This window comes from Heterodontus francisci, chromosome 10, assembly GCF_036365525.1.
Source record: "Heterodontus francisci isolate sHetFra1 chromosome 10, sHetFra1.hap1, whole genome shotgun sequence".
In the NCBI taxonomy this organism is placed as follows: Eukaryota; Metazoa; Chordata; class Chondrichthyes; order Heterodontiformes; family Heterodontidae; genus Heterodontus; species Heterodontus francisci.
The window spans coordinates 76,117,688-76,130,095 of NC_090380.1; the positions used below are offsets into that span (position 1 = coordinate 76,117,688).

The 12,408-nt window shown below is 43.5% G+C and overlaps 1 protein-coding gene across 1 annotated transcript in view; it reads right to left on the reverse strand.

The window, feature by feature from the left end:
* LOC137374543 (protein FAM162B-like) overlaps positions 1-12,408 on the reverse strand; it is a 37,683-nt gene that overhangs the window by 24,234 nt on the left and 1,041 nt on the right. The window contains exon 2 of the mRNA XM_068040801.1: positions 5,577-5,685. Coding sequence (XP_067896902.1) covers positions 5,577-5,685 — 109 coding nt within the window. The remainder of the gene's footprint in view (positions 1-5,576; positions 5,686-12,408) is intronic.

The following is a 12,408-nucleotide window of genomic DNA, read 5'->3' on the forward strand; positions in this document are numbered from 1 at the left end:
TATCCCCTTAAATGTCTGCCACTGCATCTCTCTTGACCTGTCCCTTAACCTAATTTGCCAGTTCACTTTAGCTAGCTCTGCTTTTATGCCCTCATAATTGCTCTTATTTAAGTTTAAAATACAAGTCTTGTACCCATTCTTCTCTCCCTCAAACTGAATGTAAAAGTCAATCATATTATGATCTCTGCTACCTAAGGGGCACCTTCACTATGAGGTCATCAATTAATCCTATCTCGTTGCACAATACCAGGTCTAGTATAGTCTGTTCTCTGGTTGGCTCCAGAACATGCTGTTCTAAGAAACTATCCTCAAAACATTCTATGAACTCATCTAGGTTACCTTTGTCCATCTGATTTTTCCAGTCTATATGTAAATTAAAATCCCCCATGATTATCTCCATACCTTTCTGACAAGCTCCCATTATTTCTTCCTTTATACTCTGTCCTACTATGTGGTTACTGTTATGGGGCCTGTACACCTCCCCCACCAGTGACCTCCTGCCTTTATCGTTTCTCATCTCTACGAAACCACGTCTACACCACTTGGAGGAAGCACTGAGGTAGCAAGGGCACAGAAAGTACTCTAGGTGGAGGACTTCAGTATCCATCACCAAGAGTGTATTGATAGCACCACTACTGATCAAGCTGGTCAAGTCCTGATGGAAGTATCTGCCAGACTGGGCCTGCGGCAGGTGATGAGAATCAACATGAGGGAAAAACCGACTTGACCTCGTCCTCACCAATCCACTTGTCACAGATGCATCTGTCCATGACAGTACTGGTAGAAGTGAACACCACACAGTCCTTGAGGAGATGAAGTCCCTTCTTCACGCTGAGGACATCATCCATCAAATTGCGTGGCACTACCACCTTGCTAAGTGGGATAGATTCAGAACAGTTCCAGCAGTTCAAAACTGGGCATCCATGAGGCAACGGGGATCAGCAGCGGCAGCAGAATTGTACTCAACCACAATTTTTATCCTGGTGTCTCAGCATATCCCTCACTCTACCATTACCATCAAGCCAGGAGATCAACCCTGGTTCAATGAGCGTTGGGAAAATGTCAGGAGCAACACCAGGCATACGTAAAATGAGATGCAAACCTGGTGAAGCTACAACCCAGGATTACATGACAGCTAAACATGTGAAACAACACGTTATAGACAGAGCTAAGTGATCCCACAAACAGGGTCAGATCAAAGCTCTGCAGTCCTACCACATCCAGTCATGAATGGTGCAGAACAATTAAATAACTAACCAGAGAGGCAGGCCCCGATAACATCCCCATCCACAATGATGGTTGCGGGGGTGGGGCAGGGGGGAAGCAAAGAGCACGTCAGTGCAAAAGACAAGGCTGAAGCATTTGCAACCATCTTCAGCCAAAAATATTAAGTGGATTATCAATTGGGGATGGCGAACATAGGAGCAGGAGTAGGCCATTCAGCCCATCGAGCCTGCCCCGCCACTCAATATGATCATGACTGATCATCCACTTCAATGCCTTTTTCACACTATCCTCATATCCCCTTATGTCATTGGTATTTAGAAATCTGTTAATCTCTGCTTTAAACATACTCAATGACTGAGCTTCCACAGCCCTCTGGGGTAGAGAATTCCAAAGATTCACAACCCTCTGAGTAAAGAAATTTCTTCTCATCTCAGTCCTAAGTGGCTTCCCCCTTATTTTGAAATTGTGTCCCCTGGTTCTAGACTCCCCAGCCAGGGGAAACATCTTAGCTGCATCTACCCTGTCTATCCCTTTAAGTATTTTGTAGGTTTCAATGAGATCACCTCTCATTCTTCGAAATGCTAGAGAATACAGGCCCAGTTTCCCCAATCTCTTTTCATAGGACAGTCCCGCCATCCCGGGAACAAGTCTGGTGAACCTTCGTTGCACTCCCTCTATGGCAATAATATCCTTCCTAAACCAAAACTGCACACAATACTCCAAGTGCGATCTAACCAAGGTTCTATACAATTGAAGCAAGACTTCACTACTCCTGTACTCAAATCCTCTTGACAAAGCAAGGGAGTACACAATAAACAGGAGGATATTGAGAGGGGTAGAAGAAGTGGGATACCTTGGAGTGCATGTCCACAAGTCCCTGAAGGTGGCAGGACAGGTTGATAGAGTGAAGGAGGCATATGGAATGCTTTCCTTTATTGGCCAAAGTATAGAATACAAAAGCAGGGATGTAATGCTGGAACTGTATAAAACGCTGGTTAGGCCACAACTGTAGGATTGCGTATTGTTCTGGTCACCACATTACAGGAAGGACATAATTGCTCTGGAGAGAGTACAGAGGAGATATACAAGAATGTTGCCAGGGCTTGAAAATTGCAGTTATGAGGAAAGATTGGATCAGCTAGGGTCGTTTTCCGTAGAACCGAGGAGGCTGAAGGGTGACTTAAATTGAGGTGTACAAAATTATGAGGGGCCTAGATAGAATAGACAGGAAGGATCTGTTTCCCCTAGCGGAGAGGTCACTTCCTGGGGGCACAAATTTAAAGTGAGTGGTAGAAGGATTAGAGCGGACACGAGAAATACTTTTTCACCCAGAGGGTGGTGGGTGTCTGGAATTCACAGCCCGGATCGGTGGTGGAGGCAGAAACGCTCAACTCATTTAAAAGGTACCTGGACATGCACCTAAAGTGCTGTAACCTGCAAGGCTACAGACCAGATGCTAGAAGGTGGGATTAGATTGGGTGGCTAGATTTTTCAGCCGATGCAGATACGAGGAGCTGAACGGCCTCCTTCTGTGCCGTAACATTTCTATGGTTTTCACTCTCAGGTTCCAAGTATTACAGATGCCAATCTTCAGCCAATTCAGTTCACCACACGTGATATCAAGAAATAGCTGAAGGCACTGTATACAGTAAAGACTCTGGGCCCTGGCAACACCCAGCTGTAGTACTTAAGACTTGTGCTCCAGAACTAGCTATGCACCTAGTCAAGCTGTTCCAGTACAGCTACAACACTGGGCCCTACCCAACAATGTGGAAATTTGTCCAGGTTACCAGTATGTCCTGTCTGCAAAAAGCAGGACAAATCCAATCCAGCCAATTACCATCCCAGCAGTCTACTATCAGTCATCACAGGATAGAAGGGGTCATCAACAGTGTAATCAAGCTGCACTTACACAGCATTTACCTGCTCAACATTGCTCAGTTTAAGTTCCACCAGGACCACTCAGCTCCAGAAATCCAAGACCTTGGTCCAAACACAGACAAAAGAGCTGAATTCCTGAGGTGAGGTGAGAGAGAACACCCTTGACAAGGCAGCATTTGACCAAGTGTGGTGTCAAGGAGCTCTAACGAAATTGAACTCAATGGGAATTGAAGGAAAACTCGCCACTGATTGGAATCACACCTAGCACAAAAGAAGATGGTTGTGGTTGTTGGAGCCTCAGGACAACATTGCAGGAGTTCCTCAAGGTAGTGTGCTAGGCCCAACTATCTTCATCAGTGAACATCCCTCCAGAAGGTCAGAAGTGGAGATGTTCACCACCATTCGCAACTCCTCATACTGAAGCAGTTCATGACTGTATGCAGCAAGACCTAGACAACAATTAACTTGGGCTGACAAGTGACAAGTAACATTCTCGCCACACGTGCTAGGCAATGACAATCTCGAATAAGAGAGAATCTAACCAACACCCCTTGACGTTCAATGGCATTACCATCACTGAATTACCTATCAACATCCTTGGGGTTACCATTGACCAGAAACTTAACTGCACCAGCTATATAAACTGTGTCTACAACAGGTCAAAGGCTGGGAATTCTGCAGCCAATAACAACTCCTGACTCCCCAAAGCCTGGCCCCCATCTACAAGACACAAGTCACTAGTGTGATGGAATACTCTTCACTTGCTTAGATGAGTGCAGCTCCAACAACACTCAAGAAACTCGATACGATTCAAGACAAAGCAGCCCACTTGACTGGCACCCCATGCACCACCTTAAACATTCACTTCCTCCTCCACGTGGCAACAATGTGTACGATCTACAAGTTGCACTGCAGCAGTGCACCAAGGCTCCTTTGACAGCACCTTCCAAACCTGTGATCTCTACAACCAAGAACAAGGGCAGCAGATGCATGGGAACACCACCACCTGCAAGTTCCCCTCCAAGTCACAGACCATCCTGACTTGGAACTATATTGCCGTTCCTTCACTATCGCTGGGTCAAAATCCTGGAACTCCCTCCCTATCAGCACTGTTGATGTAACTACACCAGATGGACTACAGGGGTTCAAGAGGCAGCTCACCATCATCTTTTCAAGGGCAACAGGGGGTAGGTAATAAATGCTGGCCTTTCCAGTGACACTCACATCCCATGAACAAATTTTAAAAATGCTTTCACCAAATTGAAAAGTAATTCTATTGTGGGGGTTGGGTCAGTTTGTACACTTCCACTGAAGCAATTTAGGAAAAGGTTTGAGAGATATGAGTTCTAATACACAGAAAAATACCCTCATACATACAAAAGGTTTGCAACAGTGAGGCCCTCACTCACAAAAGGTTGGAATCCCCAAACACCCAAAGGGAAAAATGTGCCCCCCACCACCCCCCCACCCACACACACACAAAGAATTAAATTCTTTGTAATGTGAAGGAAGCTCAAAGCTATATTTCTAAATGTGTGCTTCGGCCAGTCATGAGCTGCAGCTAACATTTACATTAATTAGGAAGGGAGGATGCAGCTGGTGGTATTTGCAGTAAGATGAAAGGCCTATGATGTCTGTCAAGAAAGTGGAGGATGCAGTCAGTGAATTGTCATAAGTAAGGAATGGCCTGTGATCTGCATTACTGCAGCACAGTAAGAGAGGGTGAAGTTCAGCCAGAAGCAACAGCAGAAAGAATTTTGCCATCAAGCCAGAGACAGGTTGGGAAACATAAGAGTTCCGAATGTAATTATGAAGTGTCGGTAGTAATTAAGGACAGTAATGCTGTATATAGGAATAAAAGTAGTCACTGAGCAACAGCAACAACTTGTATTTAACAAGCACTTTTAACATAATAAAACCTATGGTCCCAGAGCATCTGGGAAGCAAAAAGGTTACAAGCTGGCTATCTGTACTTACTTTCTATCTTCCCTGTGAGAAAGGCAGCAGCAATATTTAATTGCAACAGCTATGTGACATCCAGGGAACAGAAACTAACACATGGAGCCAGTGGGTGTGATAGAGGTGGGAGAAAAATCTACTTGCTCCCTTGGCTAAGTGCCCCAAGTTCATGCACTTTGTGGGTAGTTTCTCACTTCAACTCCTGCAGTGGCAGATGAAGGCAGACATAAACCTATAAAATACAGTGCACCAATTGACAAACAATGTGATTGCTTTTAGGTAGCAAGTAGTAATTATACTTCAGTACCCAAAGACTGCTCAAACTAGCCAAGTGTTATCTTACGCACAAATCTCAGCTGTTGTCACTTTATCATCAACTGTTTCAACTGATTGTTATTTGCAGTGAGGTTAATGAATGAATAAAAATAAAAGTTGTTTACAATGGTAGGCAGCATCAACATTGAAAAAGCCACCAACCAGAAAAATCCCATACCCGTTCCACCACTTACGAAACCACAGCTGGTATATCCTCTTCTCGTTTGAAACGACCAGTCCACACCAACATCTTTTTATCAAAACCTGAAGGCTTGCATCCTGGTAATTTGAAAGCTGGGCGTCCTGAAAGAAATGCAAAGACACAACTTATTTTCATGCAACACAGTTCCCCAGTAAACTAGTTCATTGCAGAACATAAAATATCAAAACTACTAGTTAGCCTTAGCTCAGTGGTAACACTCTCATGTCAGAATCAGAAGGTCATGGGTTCAAGTCCCATTGATTGCACAATGTTCCGCACCATTCGTGACTCCTCAGACACTGAAGCAGTCTGTGTAGAAATGCAGCAAGACCTGGACAATATCCAGGCTTCGGCTGATAAGTGGCAAGTAACATTCGCGCCACACAAGTGCCAGGCAATGACCATCTCCAACAAGAGAGAATCTAACCATCTCCCCTTGACATTCAACAGCATTACCATCGCTGAATCCCCCACTATCAACATCCAAGGGGCTACCATTGACCAGAAACTGAACTGGAGTAGCCATATAAATACCGTGGCTACAAGAGCAGGTCAGAGGCTAGGAATCCTGAGTTGAATAACTCACCTCCTGACTCTTTTGAAGAAGCTATCCAATTAGTCCCATTTTCAGTCCATTCCCTTTGACCTTTTTTAATAGGGTAGAGTTAGCAAATTCAATAATAACTTACAGACAGTGTTTTCTAGATCATAAGTCCCTGCATGTTGTTTTTCTAAACTCGTTTCATCTCTGCATCTTTAGCCAGGTTAGGAATCCTGAGGCAAGTAACTTACCTCCTGACTCCCCAAAGCCTGTCCACCATCTACAAGGCACAAGTCAGGAGTGTGATGGAATACTCTCCGCTTGCCTGGATGAGTGCAGCTCCAACAACGCTCAAGAAGCTCGATACCATCCAGGACAAAGCAACCCACTTGATTTGCACCCCACCGACAAACATTCACTCCCTCCACCACTAAAGCACAGTGGCAGCAGTGTGTACCATCTAATAGATGCACTGCAGCAATGCACCAAGGCTCCTTAGAGAGCACCTTCCAAACCCAAGACCTCTACCAACTAGAAGGACAAGGGCAGCAAATACATGGGAACACCACCACCTGCAAGTTCCCCTTCAAGTCACACACCTTCCTGACTTGGAACTATAATCGCCGTTCCTTCACTGTCGCTGGGTCAAAATCCTGGAACTCCCTTTCGAACAGCACTGTGGGTATACCTACCCCAAATGGACTGCAGCGGTTCAAGAAGGCAGCTCACCACCACCTTCTCAAGGGCAATTAGGGATGGACAATAAATGCTGGCCTGGCCAGCGAAGCCCACATCCCATGAATGAATAAAAAAAAATCCAGAGATTTAGGTGTATAAAATTTAGGCTGACACTTCAGTGCAGTACTGATGGAGTGCTATACTGTTAGAGGGGCCACTTTTGGATGAGATGTTAAACTGAGGCCCTGTCTGCTCCCTCAGATGAACATAAAAGCTCCCATGATGCTATTCAAGGAGCAGGAATGTCCTGGCCAATATTTATTTCTCAACCAATTTCACTAAAACAGATTATTTGATCATCATCTCAATGTTTGTGGGACCTTGCTATGCGCAAAATGGCTACCATGTTTCTGACATTGCAACAGTAACAACACACGAAAAGTACTCCATTGGTTGCAAAACGCTTTGGGGTTCTTCCGTGGTGGTGAAAGGCACAACAGAAATGCAAAATCTTTCCTTCTTTCAATGTAGGTGTTAAAATTTTAAGCCTGTTTTAGGTAACTTCTTTGTTAGTGTCACTGGTCTCTCCTATAAGATGACCTATGTTGCTCATGATCAGGAGTTTACTTTCATAACCCAATATATAAACATACAGTATTGTCACCTGGAGGTTTAAGAATCAGACCTTCTTTATATGGGCTGGATATTGCAATCCTTGCTTGTGCCCTCACTTGTGCATCTACAATAATCCGAAAGGGAAGCCAAGTCAAAATCAGAGTCAGACTTGTGGAACTCCCTATAATAAAAGCAAAATACTGCAGATGCTGGAAATCTGAAATAAAAACAAGAAATGCTGGAACCACTCAGCAGGTCTGGCAGCATCTGTGAAAAGAGAAGCTAACTCTGCTTCTCTTTTCACAGATGCTGCCAGACCTGCTGAGTGGTTCCAGCATTTCTTGTTTTTATTATTGTGGAACTCCCTCCCTAACAGCACTCTAGGTGTACCTACACCACATGGAGTGCAGCAGTTCAAGAAGGCAGCTGACCACCACCTCTCATGGGCAATTAGAGATGGGAAATAAATGCTAACCTCACCAGCGACGCTCACATCCCATGAACCAATAATAATAATGTTTTGGCGAGACAAGGCTAGATACAAATTAGTAAACTCTTATTTTGTGTTATCATAGAATCATAAAATGATTATAGCATAGGAGGCAGCCATTTGGCCCATCACATTCACGCCAGCTCTCTGCAAGAGTAACTCACCTCGCCCCCTCCCCTGCCTTCTCCCCATAGCCCTCAAATATTTTCCCTTTAGATAATTATCCAGTTCTTTTTTGAATCTTCGTCCACCACACTCCCATGCAGTGCATTCCAGATTATAACCACTCACTGCGTAAAAAAGTTTTCCCTCATGTTGTCATTGCTTCTTTTGCCAATCACCTTAAATCAGTGTCCTCTGGTTCTGGATCCTTCAGCCAACAGGAATAGTTTCTCCCTATTTACTCTGTCCAGACCCATCACGATTTTGAACACTTGTATCAAATCTCCTCCAAGGAGAACAGCCCCAACTTCTCCCACCTATCCACGTAACTGAAGTTCCTCATCCCTGGAACAATTCTCGTGAATCTTTTCTGCACTCTCTCTAATGCCTTAACAATCATGGACTATGAAAGTTACATCAAACTTCACCTCATTTTGACTCAAGATTCTTATTAATATAAATATAGCAAAAATATACCACACTGTCGAGGTTATTGTCTAAGTAACACTTTCTGTTAGGAACACAGGAGCAGGCCATTCAGCCCATCGAGCCTGCCCCGCCATTCAATATGATCATGACTGATCATCCACTTCAATGCCTTTTTCATACACTATCCTCATATCATGTCATTGGTACTTAGAAATCTGTCAATCTCTGCTTTAAACATATTCAATGACTGAGCTTCCACAGCCCTCTGGGATAGAGAATTCCAAAGATTTACAACCCTCGAGTAAAGAAATTTCTCCCCATCTCTGTCCTAAGTAGCTTCCCCCTTATTTTGAAATTGTGTCCCCTAGTTCTAGACTCCCCAACCAGGGGAAACATCTTAGCTGCATTTACCCTGTCTATCCCTTTAAGTATTTTGTAGGTTTCAATGAGATCACCTCTCATTCTTCAAAATGCTAGAGAATACAGACCCAGTTTCCCCAATCTCTCTTCATAGGACAGTCCTGCCATCTTGGGAACAAGTGAACCTTCATTGCACTCATTCTATGGCAACAATATCCTTCCTAAGGTAAGGGGAGCAAAACGGCACACAGTACTCCAGGTGCGGTCTAACCAAGGTTCTATACAATTGAAGCAAGACTTCACTACTCCTGTACTCAAACCCTCTTGCGATAAAGACTAACATACAATTAGCTTTCTTAATTGCTTGCTGCACCTGCATGTTAGCTTTCAGTGACTTACTGACAAGGACACCCAGGTCCCTTAATACATCTACACTTTCTAATCTCTTACCATTTAAGAAATACTCTGCACATCTATTCCTCCTACCAAGGTGGATAAGCTCACATTTTTCCACATTATATTCCATCTGCCACATTACTGCCCACTCACTAAGTCTCTCCAAATCCCCTTGAAGCCACTTTGCATCTTCTTCACAACACACATTCCCACCTAGTTTTGTGTCATTCACGAACTTGGAAATACTACATTTGGTCCCCACATCCGAATCATTGATATATATTGTGAACAGCTGGGGCCCCAAGGACTGATCCCTGCGGCACCACACTAGGCACAGCCTGTCACCGCGAGAATGACCTGTTTATTCCTACTCTCTGTTTTCTGCCTGTTAACCAATCCTTAATCCATGCCAGTATATTACCTCCTATCCCTTGTACTTTAACTTTGCTAGCCAGCCTCCTGTGGGAAACTTTATCAAAAGATTTCTGAAAATCCAAGTACACCACATCCACTGACTCCCCTTTATCAATTCTGTTAGTAACATCCTCAAAAAACTCTAACAGGTTCGTCAAACATGATTTCCCATTTATAAATCCATGTTGACTATGCCCAATCAGATCATTATTATCCAAGTGTCCATTTATCACATCCTTTAGAATAGATTCTAGCATTTTCCCCAACGACTGATTTAAGGCTAACAGGTCTGTAATTCCGTGTTTTCTCTCTCCCTCCCTTCTTAAATAGGGCGGTGACATTTGCTACCTTCCAATCAGCAGGAACCATTCCAGAATCTATAGAATTTTGGAAGATGATCACCAATGCATCTCCTCTTTCAACACTCTGGGATGTAGAATATCAGGTCCTTGGGACTTATCAATCTTCAGCCCCATTAATTTTTCCAATACAACGTTCTTACGAATACTAATTTCCTTCAATTCCTCATTCTCCCTAATCCCTTGGATCTCTAATTCTGGGAGATTTTTTGTATCTTCCTCAATGAAGACAGACACAAAGTAATCCATTTAGTTTCTCTGACATTTCTCTATTCCCCATTATAAATTCTCCTGACTCTGCCTGCAATGGACCCACATTTGTCTTTGCCAAACGTTTCTTTTTTACATACCTATAGAAGCTTTTACATTCCGTTTTATATTTTTTGCTAGCTTACATTCATATTCTATTCTCCCTTTAACAGTTTCTTTGTCCTCCTTTGCTGTATTCTAAAATCCTCAGTTTACGACTATTTCTGGCAACTTTATAGGCTTTTTCTTTTAATCTTATACAACCCTGAACTTCCTTTGTTATCCACAGTTGACTGCCTTTACTTTTGGGGTTTTTGTGTCTTGAAGGAATGTATAGTTGCTGTAAACTATGTAATATTTCTTTAAAGACTATCCATTGCCTATGTATTGTCATACTTTTTAATGTATTTTCCCAATCCACCTCAGCCAATTTGCCCCTATACCTTCATAATTTCCTTTGTTCACATTTAACACCCTTGCTTCAGACTGAACTACATCACTTTCAAACATAATGTAAAATTCTACCATATTATGGTCACTTATTCCTGAAGGTTCTTTTACAAGAGCCCTTTCTCATTACATAATACCAGATCTAAAATAGCCTGTTCTCTTCTCGGTTCCTCAACATACTGCTCTAGAAAACCATCCTTAACACACTCCAGAAACTTGTCCTCCACAGCATTAGTGCTCATTAGGTTTTACCCAGTCTATATGCACATTGAAGTTACCCATGATTACTGTATTATCCATGCTACATGCTTCTCTAATCTTCTAATAGCATGCCCCACACTACCACTATTGTTTGGTGGCCCTTGCTGTTTCTTAGATCCATCTATATAGATTCCACATTTTGCTCTTCTGATCGGAGATCCTCCCTTACTAATGTACTGATCCCACCCCTTATTATCAGCGCAACACCACCTCCTTTTCCTTTTTGCCTGCCCTTCTTAAATGTCAAATATCCTTGAATATTCAGTTTCCAGTCTTTGTCACCTTGTGGTCACATTTCCATTACGGCAATTAGATCATACCTATTTACCTCTATTTGGGTCTTTAAATCATTTACCTTGTTGCGAATGCTGCATGCATTCAGGTAAAACGCCCTTAACCTTGTCTTCTTGACATTCTGCATTGTAAGCCTAGTCGATACTCACCTTGGTTTTGCCTGCCTTCTAATGTAATTTGCTATTTTTCTACCTCCTGTTACCAGCTTTACTTCCTTCCAATTTGAGCTACCCCTCAGTTTCCCATCCCCCTGACAAGCTAGTTTGAACCCTCCCCAACAACACTAGCAAACCTCCCTGTGAGGATGTTAGTTCCGGTCCTAAGGTGTAGCCCGTCCATCTTGTACAGGTCTCACCTGCCCCAGAACCGGTCCCAATGCCTCAGAAATCTGATGCCCTCCCTCAACACCAATTCTCCAGCCATGTGTTCAGTCGATCAGTCCTATTCCTATGCTCACTAGCATGTGGCACTGGGAGCAATTCTAAGATTACTGCTTTAGAGGTCCTGCTTTTTTATTTCCTTCCTAACTCCCTAAAATCTGCTTTCAGGACCTCATCCCTCTTCCTACCTATGCTATTGGTAACAATTTGGACCACGACCTCTGGCTGCTCACCTTCCCCCAGGAGGATGCCCTGCAGCTGCTCCATGACATCCTTGACCCTAGCACCAGGGAGGCAACACGCCATCCGAGAGTCACGTTTACTACCACAAAAACACCTATCTAAACCTAACTATTGAATCCCCCCATCACTATTATAAAAGCAAAATACTGCAGATGCTGGAAATCTGAAATAAAAACAAGAAATGCTGAAACCACTCAGCAGGTCTGGCAGCATCTGTGGAAAGAGAAGCAGAGTTAACGTTAACTCTGCTTCTCTTTCCACAGATGCTGCCAGACCTGCTGAGTGGTTCCAGCATTTCTTGTTTTTATACCCCCCATCACTATTGTTCTTCTTCCTTCCCTCCTATGCAGCTGAGCCACCCATGGTGTCACGGACTTTGCTCTGGTTGCACTCCCCCGAGGAACCATCAATCTCACCAGTATCCAAAATGGAAAACTGATTAGCAAGCAAGATAGACACAGGGGACTTCTGCACTGCCTGCCTGGTTCTCTTAAACTGCCTGA